The sequence below is a fragment of the Ornithorhynchus anatinus genome, chromosome 2, assembly GCF_004115215.2.
Source record: "Ornithorhynchus anatinus isolate Pmale09 chromosome 2, mOrnAna1.pri.v4, whole genome shotgun sequence".
In the NCBI taxonomy this organism is placed as follows: domain Eukaryota; kingdom Metazoa; phylum Chordata; class Mammalia; order Monotremata; family Ornithorhynchidae; genus Ornithorhynchus; species Ornithorhynchus anatinus.
This window is the reverse complement of record NC_041729.1, coordinates 88,966,808-88,986,649: the sequence shown is the minus strand read 5'-3', so window position 1 is coordinate 88,986,649 and position 19,842 is coordinate 88,966,808. Positions and strand designations below refer to the sequence as shown.

General features: G+C 43.0%; 1 protein-coding gene across 6 annotated transcripts in view; it reads right to left on the bottom strand.

The window, feature by feature from the left end:
* MAP7 (microtubule associated protein 7) overlaps positions 1-19,842 on the bottom strand; it is a 168,956-nt gene that overhangs the window by 67,514 nt on the left and 81,600 nt on the right. For 5 of the 6 annotated variants that reach the window (XM_029058581.2, XM_029058582.2, XM_029058584.2 and 2 more), the window contains exon 2: positions 8,555-8,656. In XM_029058581.2, coding sequence (XP_028914414.1) covers positions 8,555-8,656 — 102 coding nt within the window. Of the gene's footprint in view, positions 1-8,554; positions 8,657-17,439; positions 17,560-19,842 lie in introns of those variants that run through there. The other variant, XM_039911171.1, reaches the window with a different exon arrangement.

Below are 19,842 nucleotides of genomic sequence, written 5' to 3'. Positions count from 1 at the left end.
TAGTAAGCGCTTAACAAATACCATCATCATCAACAATATGCGTGGCTCATTGAAAAGAGCACGGGCTTGGGAGTCAGAGGTCATGGGTTCGAATCCCAGCTCTGCCTCTTGGCAGCTGTGTGACTGTGGGCAAGTCACTTAACTTCTCTGTGCCTCAATTCCCTCATCTATAAAATGGGGATTAAGACTGTGAGCCTCATGTGGGACAACCTGATTAACCTGTATCTACCCCAGCGCTTAGAACAGTGCACTGCACATAGTAAGCGCTTAATACCAACATTATTGTTATTATTATAACAGACATATTCCCTGCCCACATCAAGTTTACAATCTAGAGAGCAATCTTAAAATGGATGTATTAGGAGCTACTGCATAGTCACCTATTTAGGCCAGCTAGATTGGGAGCCTCTTGAGGACAGTGACTCCATCTTATAATAATGTTGGTATTTGTTAAGCGCTTACTATGTGCAGAGCACTGTTCTAAGCATTGGGGTAGATACAGGGTGATCAGGTTGTCCCACTTGGGGTTCTCAGTTTTAATCCCCATTTTACAGATAACTGAGGCCCAGAGAAGTGAAGTGACTTGCCCACAGTCACACAGCTGACAAGGGGCAGAGCCGGCATTCAAACCCATGACCTCTGATTCCCAAGCCCGGGCTCTTTCCACTGAGCCACGCTGCTTCTCTTATACATCTTCTAATACAGTACTTGTCATATATGAGGCAGACAATAAGTGATGGTGCTAATATAGTTTGACTTTAAATGCCAGAACCTCTGTATACTAGTAGCATCAGTTTTCTCAATTGTAAAACAGGACTTAGAAAGGTTTATAAATGATACAAATTATACATTAATTGTATCTGATCCAATCAGATTCCCTTGAGTCTGTTACCCTCTTCATCTTTTAAATAGAAAATTCAATTTTAGGATGAGCTCGGGAACACTGAGATCCATTGCAACCACCCTCTTTCTGAACTCTTAGAATATTCAGAGGCTCTTCACTTCGAGGAAGCATAAAATTGACTCTCAAGACAAGGCAATTTCATCTTGTTTATTCATCGAAAGATAAAGTACCCTCAAAGGTGCATTCCTTTACCATCTCTCATCCTTCTGTTATGAGCCATTCTGTCAATTCTAGCTTTCAAAATTAGGCACTAGCTCATCTTCCAGTTCCTCATAACAATAAAAATTTCCTTCCTATTGAGTGAATAGGTGATATTTATTGAGCTCTGTGTGTAGAGGACTGTACTGAGCACTTGGGGGAGTTCAGTACTGAGTTGGTAGACACAATTTCCTACCTATCAAGAGCTTACAGTCTTAAAGCAGCATAGCTCAGTGGACTTGGGAGTCAGAGGGCATGGGTTCTAATCCCGGCTCCACCGCTTGACAGCTGTGTGACTTTGGGCAAGTCACTTAACTTCTCTGTGCCTCAGTTCCCTCAACTGTAAAATGGGGATTAAGACTGTGAGCCCCACGTGGGACAACCTGATCACCTTGTATCCCCCAGTGCTTAGAACAGTGCTTTGTACATAGTAAACGATTAAATACCACCATTTATTTTTTTTTTACTTATAGTCTAGAGGGAGAAGACTGACATTAAAATAAATTATGGATATCCATTAATAAGTGGCATTTGAGTGCTTACAGTGTATAAAACACTGTACTAAGCCCTTGCAAGAGCTGGTAGACATATTCCCTGCTCACAAGAAGCTCACAGTCTAGAGGTGGGGACTGACATAAAAATTAATTACATGTACATAAGTCCAGTGGGTGAATATAGAGTACAGATACAAGTGCAAGGGTGACACAGCAGGGAGAAGAAGTAGGGGAAATGAGGATTTAGGGAAGGCTCTTGGAGGAGTTGTGATTTTAATAAGGCTTTGAAGGTGGGGAGAGTGGTGGTCTGTTGAATATGAAAGGGGAAGGAGTGCCAGACCAGAGAGAGGATATGGGTAAGGGGTGGGTGGCAATATAGGCGAGACTGAGATAGAGTGGAATTAGAGAAATGAAGTGAGCAGACTGAGTTATAGAAGGAAATCAGTGAAAATAGAAGGGGACAGCAGATTACGCGTTTTAAAGCCAACGATAAAGAGTTCCTGTTTGATGAGGCGGTGGATGGGCAACCAAGGGAGGTTCTTGAGGAGTGGGGAGATAAGGACTGAATTTTTCTTGCTTTTGGAAAAATGATCTGGGAAGCAGAGTGAATTTATGGACTGGTGTGGGAAGAGACAACGGGCAGGGAGGTCAGCAAGGAGGCAGATGTAGTAGTCAAGGCAGACAGGATAAATGCCAGCAAAAGCATTGTAGCAGTTTTAATGGAGTGGAAAGGGCAGATTTTAATGATGCTGTGAAAGCGGATCATCAGGATTTGGTGGCAGATTGAATATGTGGTTGAGTGACAGAGATGAATCGAGGATAATACCAAGGTTACAGGTTTGTGAGACAGGGAAGATAGTGGTGTTATCTACAGTGATGGGAAAGACAAGGGGAGGACAGGGTTTGGGTGGGAATACGAAGAGTTCTGTTTTGGATGTGCTACATTTGAGGTGTTGGTGGGACATCCACATAGAGTTGTCCTGAAGGCAGGAGGAAATGTGAGACTACAGAGAGGGACCGAGATCAGTTCTGGAGGGGTAGATTTGGAAATCATCTGTGTAGAGACGGTAGTTGAAGCTGTGTGAGCCAATGAGTTCTCCGGGGCAGTGGGTGTAAGTGGAGAACAGAAGGGGACCCAGAACTGAGCTTTGAGGGCTTTTCAACAGTTAGAGTGTGGAAGGCAGAAGAAGATCGTCCGTGCAAGAGACTGAGGAATGGCCAGACAGATAGGAGAACCAGGAGAGGACAAGGTCAGTGAAGGCAAGGTTAGATAAAGTTTCGAAGAGAAGGGGGTGGTCCCCAGAGTCAAAGGCAGCTGAGAGTTCAGGGAATATTAGGACCAAGTAGTATGGATATAAACGTAAATGCTGTGGGACTGAGGGTGGGGTGAATATCAAGTGATGAAAGGGTACAGACCCAAGTGCAAGGACAACACAGAAGTGAGGGATTAGGGGAAATAAGGGCTTAACTGGGGAAGGCTTCCTGGAGGAAATGTGAATTTGAAAAAGCCTTATATTTCTTGATCATCAACATACCAGGTGTTTTTCATCACATTCTGAATTATGTGGTCCCCAGTTTTCATACAAACAAGATCATGCAAACACAAAAAGGCATTTTGGCAAGTCACCGCTAAAGTTTTTTTGTATGGTAGAAGGGAAGGATGACGGTGTAAGTAGCAGAGAAAGGGAGCCAACATTAAAAGTAGAGTGGAGGGTAAAAGTACCAGTAAACTAGTGGGAGCTGGGAGAAAAAGAACAAATAGTTCTCAAACAATATACCTATTAGCTCTTGGGAATCTTTAATTACTGATTGTGAAAGTACTGACCAACTCTTCGTATCACCATCAAAATTGTTGAGTTCTTTCTAGGTGCAAAGCACCCTAGCAGGATCATAGAGCATACAAGAAATAAAGACAGACTCCTGACCTTACAGGCTCATAGGAAGAAAACACAATTAAGAATAGCATCAACAGTTAGCAGAGTGTGCATAAGTAGGTATAGAAATGGAAAGCACACAGTAAAATTGATGCCTTCACACAGGTTCTTAGACCCCAAATCTTTGCGGCAGCACTGTGGTTTGCCATCATTTAATGATTGCTTTATTGTTTGTTTCATGTATTGGTCACTGTGTGACGAGTGCTGTTCTAAGCACTTGGGTAGATACACGTCAATCAGGTTGGACATAGTGTCTGTGCCACACAGGGCTCACAGTCTAAATAGGAAGGAGAATGGACATTTCATTCCCATTTTACAGTTGCGGAAACAGACACAGAGAAGTTAAGTGATTTGCCCTAGGTCACAGAGGAGGCAAATGGCAGAACGGGGATTAGAACCCAGGGCCTGTGCGCTTTCCACTAGGCCAGACTGCTTTCCATAATGCAAAACTACATAATGCGACCTTCTGACTCCCAGGCCTGTGCTCTATCCACTATACCATGCTGCTTCTCTAAAGTAGCTTTGGTAGGATTCATAATTTGGGTGTATGATTGAACAGGCCAATTGGGCTGGCTTTTCTTTGACCACTATAGTGAGCAGACAGAAGAGCAGGGCAAATCCTATTTGGGCAAGTAAACATCTTCCTTCGTTTTGAAAAGTGGATACTTCTGGGTCTGGAAGTCTGCTCAGACAGTCCCCAAACCGCCTGTGGATTAAGTTCTTCTTCGGAGGCTCTTCGGCAGGAGCCCATCATTTCAAGAAGAGTGAACCATGTCATAAGCAGCAGCATAGCCTAGTGGAAAGAGCGCAGGCCGGGGAGTCGGAAGGTCATGGGTTCTAATCCCAGCTCTGCCGCTTGTCCGCTGCTTGACTTTGAGCAAGCCACTTCAGTTTTCGGTGCCTCATTTATCTCATCTTTAAAATGGGGATTGAGACTGTGAGCCCCACATGACACAGGTACTGTCCGGCACGATTTGCTTGTACAGTGCCTGGCACATAGTAAGTGCTTAAAGACCATCATTATCATAGGGTGAGTGTTGCCTGTGCTTCCCTCATCTCCACTTGCACTGATTCAGTGCCTGGCTCTCAGGAGGAAGGGGTGTTTCAGAGCATCTACTGGAATGCCTTCCTTTACGTTGAGGTACACGTGATGTTTATTAATAATAACAATGATTATGGTATTTCTTAAGCCCTTACTATGTGCCAAGCACTATTTTAAGCACTGGGGTAGATACAAGGCAATCAAGTTGTCCCATGTGGGACTCACAGTCTTCATCCTCATTTTATAGATGAGGTGACTGAGGCACAAAGAAGTAAAGTGGTTTGCCCAAGGTCACAGAGCAGGCAAGAGACGGAGGCGGCTTTAGAACTCATGTCCTTTGACTCCCAAGCCCGTGGCTCTTTCCACTGACCCATGCTGCTTCTCTATCTCCCGCTGCAGGCTGTAAGCTCCTTGTGGACAGGAAACGTTGTCTATCAACTTGTGATATTGTACTCTCCCAATGGTTTAATGCACTGCTCTGCATATAGTAATAATAATAATAATGTTGGCATTTGTTAAGCACTTACTATGTGCAGAGCACTGTTCTAAGCGCTGGGGTAGATACAGGGTAATCAGGTTGTTCCACGTGAGGCTCACAGTCTTCATCCTCATTTTACGGATGAGGTAACTGAGGCACAGAGAAGTGAAGTGACTTGCCCACAGTCACACAGCTGACAAGTGGCAGATCTGGGATTCGAATCCATGACCTCCGACTCCCAAACCCAGGATCTTTCCACTGAGCCACGCTGCTTCTAAACAATCAGTAAATGCCACTGATCAAGTATGTTCTGATAACACTTCTTTAACGTACTCTGTCACTGTGTGGTGCTGCAACTCCTCCCGCCGCAGGATGGGCTATTCACTAGACCTATAAAAGTGACTGCCCAGTTAGGTTCAGGGTCAACTGGTTTTACTGTTGCCTGCTTGAAGCCCGAGGGAAGGCATGTACCTAACAAGAAGCAGTGTAGACCTAGTGGAAAGAGCATGGGCCTGAGAGTGAAAGGACATGAGTTCTAATCCCCCATGAGTCACTTGTCTGTTGGGTGACCTTGGCTTTCATACTTGGCTTTGTGCAAAAATCTATAGCAATTCCAGTATGTCAGAGTCACTACACTGGGGCAAGAGAAAGCTGTGATTCCTCTCCATCTTGGCCTTGAATATGAATGCAAAATCTCTACCCTACCTAGGATGACGGATTAATTCATTCATCGGTGTCATGGCTTCATCCCCGCCTGGCAGAAGGGGAGGGAAGAAGAATGCTAAGGTTTTCAGAGTCTAGTTTTTCAATTTAGCAGATTTTCTCAAGATGAGAGATCATGTTCTTTTTGCCAAACAGGATGCTGGTATTGGTATTTCCTTCGGCAGTACAATGCTCAGCATATTTGGCTCTTCTTTACTTACTCCGGTGGTGGGGGACTACTGTTGGGAGGTGGGGGTGACCCAGAACGATAAAGTAGCTTGGGGACCAAAAGTATCTATGTTCCTAAGGTGAAGGCATTTTCCAGGTAATAATAATAATAATAATGTCGGTATCTGTTAAGCGCTTACTATGTGCAGAGCACTGTTCTAAGCGCTGGGGTGGATACAGGGTAATCAGATTGTCCTACGTGAGGCTCACAGTCTTCATCCCCATTTTACAGATGAGGTAACTGAGGCACAGAGAAGTTAAGTGACTTGCCCACAGTCACACAGCTGACAAGTGGCTGAGCTGGGATTCGAACCCATAACCTCTTACTCCCAAGCCCAGGCTCTTTCCACTGAGCCACGAGGTACCCTGGGGGGGATTTGAGGAGGGCCTTCTGCAGAGCCAGCTGCCTTAGCATTTTCCTTTGTGCTGAGCTGCTGATGATAATGATGCTATTTGTTAAATGCTTACTATGTTTCAAGCACTGTTCAGAGCACTGGGGTACCAAGAACCTCATCAGGTTGGACACAGTCCCCATCTCACATGGGCTCACAATCTTAATCCCCATTTCACCGTCAACTGAGGCCCAGAGAAGTTAATGTTGGTATTTGTTAAGCGCTTACTATGTGCCGAGCACTGTTCTAAGCGCTGGGGTAGACATAGGGGAATCAGGTTGTCCCACGTGGGGCTCACAGTCTTAATCCTCATTTTACAGATGAGGGAACTGAGGCACGGAGAAGTTAAGTGACTTGCCCACAGTCACACAGCCGACAAGTGGCAGAGCTGGGATTCGAACTCATGAGCCCTGACTCCAAAGCCCGTGCTCTTTCCACTGAGCCACGCTGCTTCAAGTTCGCTTGAAGTTCAAGTTCAAGTTAAGTGATTTGCCCCAGGTCACAGAGCAAACAAGTGGAAGAGCCGGGATTAGAACCCGTGACCTGACTCCCAGGCGCGTGCTCTATCCCCTATGTCACATTGCTTCTCTTGGGCCAAGCTGCCTACAGTTCGGGAGCGGTTTCAGAGTCCCTTGGGCACTTCTCAGGGTCTGGATGCCTGGCGCTTGATTGAGTTCGCTGGAGCTCCAGGGGAACCTTGGGATGGAGTCAGTCTCACCAGAAGATTCCCACATTGGAACAAGCCTGGCTTTGGGGTGTCACCCACACCCCTTCTATTCTGGGAAGCTGCAGTGCCCCCAGGACTAACCTCAACTCACAGGGAGATTTCGATATGCCCCAAAGCCAGTCTGAGGTTTCTGGTGGTCATCTCACCCTGGTGCTAACCTAAGCACTCTACAGTTTGTGGGAAACAGTGTGGCCTAGAGGAAAGAGCACCGGTCGGGAGTCAGAGGGACCGCGTTTTAATCCCTGTTCTGCCACTTCATTCATTCATTCAATATTATTGGGTGCTTACTATGTGCAGAGCACTGCACTAAGCGCTTGACTGCTGAGTGACCTCAGGCAAGTCACTTAACTTCTCTGTGCCTCAGTTCCCTCATCTGTAAAATGAGGATTGAGACTGTGAGCCCCACTCGGGACAGGGACTGTGTCCTTACTTATATCTACCCCAGTGCTTAGTACAGTGCTTGGCACATAGTAACTGCTTAACAAATGCCATAATTATTATTATTATTAAAATGGGGATTTAGACTCTGAGTCCCAAGTGGGAATGGACTGTGCCTTAACTTTGTATCTACCCTAGTTCTTAGTACAGTACCTGGCACATAGTAAGCACCTAATAAAAACAATGAAAAAACCCCAAAATTTCTGAGGCTTTTGCTTCTGGAAATCCACAGCAAGCCAGGGTTAGCTTGGCACATTCTTCCGCCTTCCCCCTTCCTTGTTGTAGGCCCTTATAATCTGTAAGGCTTCATCCCTTTGGGCACAGGAAAAAAATTGGAAAATGACGGGGGCTCTCTTGGATGGGATCCCTGGATAGAGGGCATCCAGAATTCCACCAGAACTAGGTTTCCTGTCAAACATCAACTAGGTTTTCTGTCAAACATCACTTTGAGCTACTGGAAAAATTTGTCCAAGGGGATCTGGGAGTTAATATCTGGAGTGAGTATCACTTTTCTGTCCTTTCCTTTCCTTTGGAGAATCTAGGGTCTAGAAGCTTCACATTTTGAATCCAAGGTTAAGAACTGGTAATTTCAGCTGCCTTTGCAAGTGATCTATTAAAGTAACTGTGAAGCAACATGGCCTAGTGGATAAAGCACTGGCCTGGGAGCCAGAATGCCTGGGTTCTAATCCTGGCTCCTCCACTTGCCTGCTGTGTGACCTTGAGCAAGTCACCTACCTTCTCTGGGCCTCAGTTTCCCCAGCTACAAAATGAGGATTCAAAACCTGTTTTCCCTCTTAGACTGCGAGCACCATGTGTTACAGCGACTGTGTCCTGCCTGATTAATTTGTATTAATTAGTACTTAGAACAGTGCTTGACACGTAATATGTGCTTAACAAAAACCATAAAAAGCTCTGCTATGCCACTAGTAAACCTGCTACACCTCTAGTTTAAACGATTGTAAAGGACTATGTCCCTAGCAGTCACTTATTTTTCCGCCAAAGCATGAATCACTATACCTGGTTTATTTCCTGAATGGTTGCCACTCTGTCCTGAAGTAGCAGGGTTGGGGTGGCTGGATGTTGCTGTTTTCTTGTCTTGCCCTTTGGAGCCTTCGGAGGCTATAAACATGGGGAGACACAAAGGAGGAAGAAGTCAGGTATTTGACATACTATCTGTACAAAGACATTTGAAAACTTAGTTCTAAAGTCATTGACCTGCTGTATAAAATCTTGAAACAAATACTCCGGCTCGGGACATGGAGAGCAGACACTTTTGAAAAGCAGTGATCACAAGAAAATGTCTCTTTTTCCCTTTGTCTTTAGGATCCACTTAGGAATCTGCCAATGTGACTCCAAAAAAGCATTTGCAGTGCAGACACATTTTGGAACAGATTATGAGGTGTGAAATTTGAATCCACACCATCAAACCCTGCCCTTTCCCCTTTCTCAGCAAATCCTATTCACTGAGCGCCCACGATGTTCTTGGTACCACTGAGAATATACAAAAGATACGGTCCCAGCCCTACTTTCAAACTTGAACCAATTCAAACCTTTCACTAGCTCTAATAACCAGCAACAAAGTGACCTGTTTGAGTTTTGCCTCCTTTCATTTCCCATCAGATTCTTGAAGGAGGCATTCCTAATGAGTAGTGTCATAGCCCAAGGGCAAAGGAGCACCTGGGAAGGGGAATGGCAGGAGAGGAGGAGAAGAAACAAAGGATTTGAAATACCCAGAAAAAGGATAATCAGTCTTTGCATAATCCACCATAGGCTGGACAGGGGATCACTATTTCCCACAGGGGAGCAGCTTCGCTCAGAAAGGTAATCTCTGAAATTCTTTTCCACTGCTTCCTACTTCACACAGATGTAAATTAAATCAAAGTGAAAATAGCAATGACCTATAGGGAATTCCTATCATCTAACATTTTATAGCCTAGCTATAGGATGACATAAGTGGATCCATTCCGCAGTATTGCTCTGAGACCTAGCACGCAACATTTATGGTCATACTACTTTCACTTATCCGCATTCAACAAAGCAAATAAGCTAGGAGGCCGGTGCCTACAGAGACCATGGGAATGTCAATCTATCAGTGATATTTATTAAACCCTTACTGGGTGCAGAACACTGTACCAGTTATTTGGGAGTGTAAATTACAGTTGGAAGACACACATTCCCTATCCACAAGAAGGTTACAGACTACCAGGGGTGACAGACATTCAAATAAATTACAAAAATACACATAAATGCCTTGGGGCTGAGCAAAGGGTGAATATCAAGTGTTTTAAACACACAGATCCAAGGGTATAGGTGATGCAGAAGCAGGAGGGAATAAGGGAAATGAGGGCTTAGCTGGGGAAGACCTCTTGGAGGAGAAGTGATGCTCTCCTACATGTTCACAAAAAGCTGTTCCTTAAGAAGAAATCATCGAGTGCTCATGTGGTTTTTACACCAATGTCACCATCACTTTCACCTTTACCTTTATATTGGAGCTACTCAAGGTAATCCAGAAAGGAAAAAGAAAACACTTGCTGCTTTAATCACATAGATTAATTAAGAATCAGTGTTTCTTAAACTTAGGGGTCCAAATATCCCAATTGACCTTTTTAAATGTTTCCTCCTGGGTCCCCGCAGGCAGGTTTCTCCAGCTTCACAGCATCTCTGGCCCAAAGATATATGGCTCCAAATACCTTTTCCCTTCCAACACTCTAACATATCTGACCCTCTCGCTCAAAATTTCCAACTATCCTTGATTCCTTCCCCTAAAATTAACATCAGCCATTATTATTACCATGACATTTATTAAATATTTACCAAGTGCCAAGCCCTGGGACAAAGCATAATCAAATTGGACATCTGAGGCTTATAATTTCAGTGAGGAAACTTAAGGCCAGAGAGGTTGACAGGAGCTTGCCTAAAGTGACCAGTGGCAGAGCTGGGACTGGACCCTGGTCATCTGGGCTCCTTGTCCCATGCCTTTTCCACCAAAACAGAGGCCTCCCCCCAGAGGAAAACAGTGATCTAGGGAATTAGCTCTTTGTGGATTTGGAAATCCCCATTATGAAGAAAGCTACCTGAGAAGAATTTAAAGCCTTCAAAAAAGATTAAAAAGTCAGGTGATATTCCAAAATGATATGCTGCCATTAATTTTTTTACAAGTAGCTCATCTGAATAAAAAACCAGCTTGGGAAACTTTTTTTTAAAATTGTTTCTTGTTTTTGTTACTTTTCGAAAGAGAGAAAAATATATAACTGCTTGGGAATCAAATTCATTCAATTGTATTTATTGAGCGCTTACTGTGTGTAGAGCACTGTACTAAGTGCTTACAGGTATCTTTTCATTAGGTTCCCCAAACTCAGAACACTATTTGAGCTGCAGATTATTAGGGTGATATTCCTTAAAACATCATTTCAGAACTTTTAGGATGCCCCAAGGGATTTTCTAGAGTTATTCACCTCTTTAAAATGTTATTTATTATGTGCTCACTATGTGCCAGGCACTATACTAAGCACTGGGTTAAGCTAATCAGGTTGGACACAGTCCGGGTCCTATGTGAGGCTCACAGTCTTAACCTCCATTTTACAGATGGGTAACTGAGGCACAGAGAAGGTAAGTGACTTGACCAAAGTCATAAATGAGACAAGGGGCTCATCAGGGAGTAGAAGCCAGGTCCTTCTGACTCACAGGCCCATGCTCTCCACTAGGTCACACTGCTTCTATTAATTTGTCTTCTCCAATTTGCCCTTCCAAGATTAAAAAAAAAAAGACAGAGAGACAATATTAAGGCAATGTCCCATGATTTTCAGTAAATCTTTCCTGGTTAAACCTTCACTAATCCAAACTCAAAGTGCTTCCTTCCATTCATGTCACATGTGAGGGAGTAGAAGCCAAGAAAGCAGGAAACAAATCAGATAAACTTGGTGATGTTTCATCGACTCATCCCTCTACCACTTCTTAAAACCCCTAGTCAAGGTGGAAGTTGGTCTGAAGCTGCAAGCAGCCAGGCTGGGTGTTTGATCAAAATGAAGCAGCATAGCCTGTTGAGAAGCAGCCTAGTAGTCAGAAGCTCCTGGATTCTAACACTGGCTCCTCCACTTGTCTGCTGTGTGACCTTGGCCGAGTCATTCAACTTCTCTGTGACTCAGCTACCTCATCTTAAAATAGGGATTAAGACTGTGAGCTTTATGTGGGACATGGACTGTGTCCAACCTGATTAGCTTGTATCTACCCCAGCATTTAGTACAATCCTTAGTAGATAGTAAGCTCTTAAATACCATAAAAATAAAATTTCACTGTTCAAACAGTTGCGTACACAGCGGTGGAAGTCAGCGTCCCTCAAGAACCCACTTATTCAAGGTCCCAAGCATATCCCAGCCCATTAGAGAACTGGCAGTGTTTACTGTGGATTTCCATTTCATCTAGCCCCTTCTACCATGAATATCTCCATGGATTTACATCATACCCATTCAGTGGATGGATTTGACAGTCCTGATCGGATTACAGTTCAGTCATTATTCTAAATTAAATCAGTATCTGGGCCTGGGAAGGATGGGGAAAAGCAGGCAGAGCTCTCAGCCTTGCTGCTTGTCATCAGTGTCATCTGAGGACTGGAAAAAATCAGGACTTGCAGACAGGCAGCTTCTTTACCCTCCCCACCACCCTTATCACTGTTCATTATTTTTCCCACATAGGCCACCAAAAGGAAAGGCAGGACTCCTTTCAGTTTAAGGCACTTACTGTTTTTTAACTATTTAAAAATGACTACTATAGTATCAGTATTGCAGCCTTACACAGAATGTCTCAAATAACGGATTTTTAAAGGTAACCATCTTTAGATTTGTAAGTACCATGGCCTTATCTGAAATTTGCAGATTGGATCAATTCAGGCTGAAAACTAAGGGCTTTGCAACTCCCAAAAGTTGACCAAACCACATATCTCTAATCTTATCTCTAGCGCTATCGCTCACACCAACTCCCAATTTTGTTCCACCTCATCTGTGAAAATTGGTTTCAGTTTCAGAGGATGGCATGACCAGGAAGATGGAATTAATAAGGGAAGGCTGCCAGAAGGAGGTGGAGGTGGGTTTTGAGAAGGACTGTGGTAGAGGAGGGATGTTTCTGCCAAAGTTATAGTGGGGAAGTGTGGCACTCCTGCTTCCACTCCCCTTTTTTTTTTTTTTAACTGAGAAATAGCTCAACTCCATTCCTTTAAAAAGTCCTCTTTTTAAATGGGACACAACAACTCTATCTAGTTTTGTTAATATCCGTCTCCCCTTTATGTTTTTATTTTAATATCTGTAGGCTCCTTGGGAGCAGGAATCAAATCTACCAACTCTATAGTGTATTGTACAGTGCTCTGCGCTCAAAAAATGTCAATCGATCATCGACTGAATTCAAACATAAATTACACAGATGTAGGTTCCACATGTTCTATGCACCATCTAAAACAGAACCTGCAATTCAACACAAGCTTTTTATTTTAGGACCGATATTTAAATTTTGAGGAACAGACCAGTCAGTATCCTTTAGAGCATTGTTGCTATGTATCTTACAGGCTTCAGACACTGTTCTGGGAATAGTTCAGGCAGTGGTTTCACTGCCAACTTTGCTTACTTATTGTTTCAAAATAAATCAACCTGGGAGAAGTGATGAGCCCTATATTTGATGTTGTGGGAGGGTGTGGGAGGGGGTGGAGTGCCTAACTTCCATGCTCCGAGCAAGGTTCCTTCTGCCTTAATTTATCCATCCGCAAAGGGAAGAACAATTCTTACTGATAGGACCCTGGAAGGTTAAATCAGGATCTATGGGCTTTGGCTCCACTAAGGTATTAGCTGCTCTGGGATGTAGCCATTTTGAAACAGCCAGTCCTAGCCCTGTGAAAGCCTGGTCTAGGATGCTTTGGAGGGCCAGCTTGAGAGGTAGGAAGGTTGGGGTCTCTTAGTCCTGCCTTCCTTCACTCAACATCCCTCAATCCTAAAAGGCTCCTAGTTGAATTTTGACTCTTGCAAATATTGGTTCGGTGGTTAGATTTGAGAATTTAATACACAGTAAAAGATATATGCATGCTTATGAACACTTGATACTCTCATGTAATTTAACAGTTTATCGGGGGAATGTATTTATCCCATATATTCCCTAAATTCTTACTATGGCATGCTCTTTAAACAGACCCCAAATAAAGCTAAAGCTTTTCCTAATAACTCCTCTGTTATTTTATATGAAAAGGTTTTCATTTTTTCAAGTTCATCTTATTATGAATAGCAACAACAGTAATTGTGACATTTGTTCGTTGTGGGCAGTGAATGTGTCTATGTTATATTGTACTCCTCCAAGTGCTTAGTATAGCGTTCTGCATAGAGTAAGCACTCAATAAAAACAACTGATTGATTGTTAAGTGATTTCTATGTGCCAAGCTCAGTAGTAAGTAATGGGGTAGATTCAAAGTAATCAGATCTCACATGTAGCTTACAGTTTATGTAGGAGAGAGAACAGGTATTGAATCTCCATTTGGTAGATGAATCTCACTGAGGGAGGGGAATGTGTCTTTTGTTATATTGTACTCTCCCAAGCACTTAGTACAATGCTCTGCACACAGTAAGCATTCAATAAATAGGTTTGAATGAATGAATGAATGAATGAATGAAACCGAGGTACAGAGAAGTTAAATGACTTGCCTATTACAAATTCAGAACATGTTTATTACTTGGATCAAGGCATTATTTTATTCAGCTGAAATTAAGGAAACAATTTCTCTAAATTTCATCATTTGGCTGCATTTAAATGGCATTCTAAATGCCACATGGATTTTCATTATAAGATACTCAACAGACATCTAGCTCTGAGCTACTGTCTGAGTTAGTGGTACACTGCACTCTTCACAAGATGAGATTAGACATCTGCTGAAGCCTTAGGTAGCACTAGACCTTAGGATAAAAGCACACAGAAGGAAAAAGAAATCTAACTTTATAAAACAAAAGGAAGAGCCATAGGGGAACACATGAGTTTGAGAAGCAACATGGCCTCATGGGAAGAGCAAAGGACTGAGGGTAAGGAGACCTAGTAACTAATTCTGGATCCACCTCTTGCCTGTTTGTGAACTTGGTCAACTGACAACTTTGAGAAGCAAGATGATCTAGGAGATAGAGCAGGACCCTGGGAGTTGGAAGGACCTGGCTTCCAATCCCAGCTCCACTATTTGTTTGCTGTGTGACCTGGTACAAGTCACTTAACTTCTCTGTTCCTGTTACCTCATCTGAAAAATGGGGATTAAGGCTGTGAGCCTCATGTGGGACATAGACTGTGTCTAACCTGATTAACTTGTATCTACCCCAGCACTTAGTAGTGCCAGACACATAAACACAACACTTGTCATAAGAAAACCCGATGACAAAAAAAAAAACCCCTCTCCGTGTCTCAATTGCCCCAATTGTAAAATGGGAGAGAAAATAAAATGCCCATTGACCTTGTCTCTTAGACTGTGAACCCTATGTGGGACAGGAACTGTGTCTGCTCTGTTTATCTTGTATATACAAGTTAAGTGGCCTAATGGACAGAGCAAGGACATAGGAGTCAGAAGGGCCTGGGTTCTAATTCTGACTCCACCACTTGTCTGCTCTGTGACCTTGAGCAAATCACTTCACTTCTCTGTGTCTCAGTTACCTCATCTGTAAAATTGGGTCTATTACTGTGAGCCCCATATGGGAAATGGACTTGGTCCAACCTGATTACCTCATAAGTACTTCGGTGCTTAGTTCAGTGCCTGGCACATAGTAAACACTAAATGTCATAAAAAAGAAAAAATAGACTGCAGCTGTTACCAAAGCAACTGCCTACTGGTTACAGAGCTGCAGCACCTTATCAGCACCCTGCTGTGGTCACTACAGCTGTCAGTGAATCCTGCACCCTAAAAAACCTGAGTATGTCCTTCTAAACATTCTTCACCTTGGCCTGCCTACTCACTGGTGACCCTCTGTGACCCAGCAAGGATGTGTCTGGTAGGGGGAAGTGAGTGTGAATGCCCCTGTGCGTATCAACCGGTCAGTTGATCGTATTTATTGGGTGCCTACTGCATGCAGAGCACTGTACTAAGCACTTGGGAGAGTACAATACAATAAACAGACATGCTCCCTGCCTACAACGAGAATACAGTCTATCCCACTATCAGTATATCAATTCTTTAGCAGAGGTTTTACGGCCTGAACTCTCAGGACTGAAGTTTTTCTATCATTCTCCCCAGAAGATTCCAACATTGCCATCACCATCCTCACTTCATTCATTCAATTGTATTTATTAAGTGCTTACTCTGTGAAGAGCACTGTAATAAATGCTTGGGAGAGTATAATATAACAATAAACAGACATTCCCTGTCCACAATGAGCTCACAGTCTAGAAGGGGAAAGAGACGTTGATATAAATAAATTCCGGGCACCACTGTCATCACCACCACCATCACCAACACCAGGAATCTCGGCTGTCTACTGCCTACAGTAATGTCTCATGGGTACTTGAGAAGGAGCGTGGCTTAATGGTGAGAGCACGGGCTTGGGAATCAGAGGATGTGGATACTAATGACGGCTCTGCCACTTGTCTGCTGTATGACCTTGGGCAAGCCACTTCACTCCTCTGTGCCTCAGTTACCTTATCTGGAAAATAGGGATTAAAATTTTGAGCCCCACATGGAACAATCTGATTACCCTGTATTTACCTCAGTGCTTAGAACAGTGCTTGGCACATAGTAAGTGCTTAACAAATACCATAATTATTATTATTATTACTTTCATACTGACCCAGAGTTAGTCACCAAACTTAACACTAGCAGCCATAGTGCTTAGGAAAAAGAATCTGAACACCAAAAGTTCTACAAGATGGGGAGAAAGCTTATTGGGTGTATAATAAGCCATGCAGGCACAAAATGACTCAGAGCAAGCACTATTTCTTCTATTATTAAACTGTTTTTGCAGCTTAATGCTGCATCAAAATACATTGTAACAAACCCCAATCCAGAAAAGGCAACTTCCAGAGGCTTCAGAAAACTACATGGTTCACATGTTCTGCAACAAACATTTGAAATGACCCCAAACACCAATCATTTCTCCCATTTTTCTAGCCCCAGAAGAGCCTGCAATAATCTAAATTACAAATTCTTCCCCAAACACAACCAATTTTAATTTAACAACATCAACAACAACAAAAGGTCTGCCAGTTGAAAAATAAGTCTCCATTAGCACCAGATGGCAATGTCATAAATGGCAGAGTGTTCTTCTTTTCCACAAGCTATGAAATGGATTAGAAAGGCAAAGCCTCCCACTTTAACCAAACCACCAATGACTTCATTCTGAGCAATTCAAATAACTAATAATACATTCCTTCTGTACAAATTATCCCATCGTCAGATATGCTATCTGAATAACGTTTCCAACTAATCAAAGCATGGCACAAAGTACATAGAAAAGGACGTACTGAACCATGTTAATGTTTTCTAGTGACATTTGATAGCTAACTTATTTAACTCCTGCAACTGGTTATGGAATTTGTTGAACTGAAGAGAATTAAGTTCAAAGAGCTAACATTCAAAAGATTGAAATGACACTTAGCATTTAACTATTTGGATACTTTGCTGAATTATTTTCAAGTCACTGACCATAAAAATGAGGAGCCTAGTGCCATTAGCCTTAAGCTTAAGGAAAAAACAAATAGCAGGATACCTCAAATTATCTAGTAGGTGATGACAAAACTTTAAACTTGGCTGAGTGTCAAGTAAGTGATCAACAGAGAAAAGAGGGCATTATAGTCATTTTCCCCAATATGCACACTTTCGATACACGTTTTGGTTAGAATGCGGTAAGATGTCGAACAATGCCATGTGAACATATGTGTAGTGCCCATCCGAGCGCACATACTACCTTGTGAGTGTTCCTCGGGATGTGGCAAGGACATAACCCTAGCGATATCGAAAGACTGGTTGCACTAGCTCAAATAAGTGCCAGAACAAGTTTCAACCCAACAGGACTCTTGAGGAGAAGAAAAAACCAAGCTAAGCTTCACAGTGCTAGGACTATATCAAGTTATTTTAGTCAGCAGGATGAACCAAGATAAATGGTTACTATGCAGGCAGGTGAGGGCACTCAGATTACCCAGCCCGGGAAGCCATCTACTGGGCAAAGTTCGGCCACAGTCAGTCCACCGCCACAGGGTTCTACCAGGCTCTCGCTATCTCGCCTCCTGATGCTGACCACTCCCATCGTCACTCGTAAGATGGAGTAAGAATGGAGCAGATTGTGATGTGGGACCCCAGAGTAGTAATACTGGGGGGTGACTCAGGCACCTTTCAGATGTCATCATCTGCCCCACCTACTCTTTCCATCACCCCGCCACACTGACGTGGCAGTGATACAACATAAGTTTAATTGGAATTTATCCAAACTAAGTCTGGAAAGCATAAGTCTTACTTGATTACAGTCTAACCCTCTAGATTATAGGCAGGGAATATGTCTGCTGGTTCTGTTGTATAGTCCTTACTGTGTGCCAGGGACCATTCTAAGTGCTGGGGTAGATATGAGGTAATCAGGTTGGACACAGTTTCTGTTCCACATGGGGCTCACAGTCTTAATCCCCATTTTACAGATGAGGTAACTGAGGCCCAGAGAAGTGAAGTGACTTGCCCAACGTCACAGAGTAGACAAGTGGCAGAACTGGAATTAGAACTCAGGTCCTTCTGACTCTCAGGCCAGTCCACCATGCTGCTTCAAGTTATCCATTGGCCCTGTCACTGTAGACAATTCTCAATCAACCAAGGGAATGTATTGAATGCGTACCATGTGCAGAGCAATGTACTAAATCTTGGGAGGGTAAGAGACAAAACTGGTTCCTGAAAATTACATCAAGTTGAAGCACTCACTATAAGGTGGAACCAATTATCTGATAGAAACAAGGTGCCCGCTGTTGGGTAGGGATTGTCTCTCTCTATTTGTCGCTGAATTGTACTTTCCAAGCGCTTAGTACAGTGCTCTGCACACAGTAAGCGCTCAATAAATATGATTGAATGAACAATGCTATAGATGCGAGATTGGTTCTGCAACTCAGGCCCGAAGCCCGATTTTTAGCAAAATTAATCAGAACTGTGAACTTAATTATAGCTGAGTAACAAGGCTGAAATAATATGTATTGGATCAGAGAAGTTCCATGATAGGATATTTTTACTTTATTGGAAGTAAATCAAATATTGAACTCCACCTGGTGACTCACTCGGTTATCTCTTTGTGGGCATGGAATGTTTCTGTTATACTGCTATATTGCTCTCTCTCAAGCGCTCAGTACAGGGCTCCGCTCACCATAAGTATTCAAAAAATACGAATGATTGATTGATCGATCAGGTAACCCGCCATCCGGCTCCATCCTCCTTCTCACTTTAAAATTTCTCCCCTTCTCCCCCTACTCCTTTGTTGCTTTTAATTAGAATCCTCATGGCTCCTGTGCTGCGCCTCCATGTCTCAAAGCTAATGCCATAAAAAAGAAGGGTACCAGAATAACAAAACCTGTGTGCTGTAAAGCTGAAGCGGGGTAAACTTAGAAACCCTAACCATTGCTCTTCGTAACTTAAAACACCCTAATTCAAGGACTGCCTGTACACTTTTGTATTATCTCTATGTAAGGGATTCCTAAACAATAAAGTCTTTAAAATTGTTGTGCATAGCTTCTTTATAACATGAGTGTACGGTATTATTCACCACCTCTTTCAGGAATAGAAAGGACTACTCCAAGAAAATCAACTTTTTAGGAAAACTGAGTAAGAAAAGAAAGTGGAGAAAGAGGATGCAAGACGTCACAAGAGCAGGTTTTTTCAAACCATTATCAAGTCAGGAAATTCCATCTCCAGATGATTTCCCAAGAGAGTATGCAAAATTCCTAGAACAAATAATTTAATTCTCACCAATGGCCATTACAAAAATATTTCCGAACACTAGTGATAATCACCTTTTGGGCATTTGGGACAGATAGGTGTCTGTGCCCAACTTTTCTTTCCTTTGTTATTTATAAACACTGAGCTTCTCTGACCAAGCCACTCATAAGAGTTGGTTGCTTGGCCTTCCTTGAAATGGAGAGAAAGCCAAAACAACATGAAGCATTTGTTTTGGAAAAAGTCCCTTCTATAAAAGCACCCCAACAGAAGCAAGGCAAAAAGGAGATGATTTTTTAAAGCATTTACTATGTACCAGGCAGTGTGCTGGAGTGGATACAAGCAAAACAGGTTGGGACACTGTCCCTGACTCTCATGAGGCTCACAGTCTTAATCCCCATTTTACAGA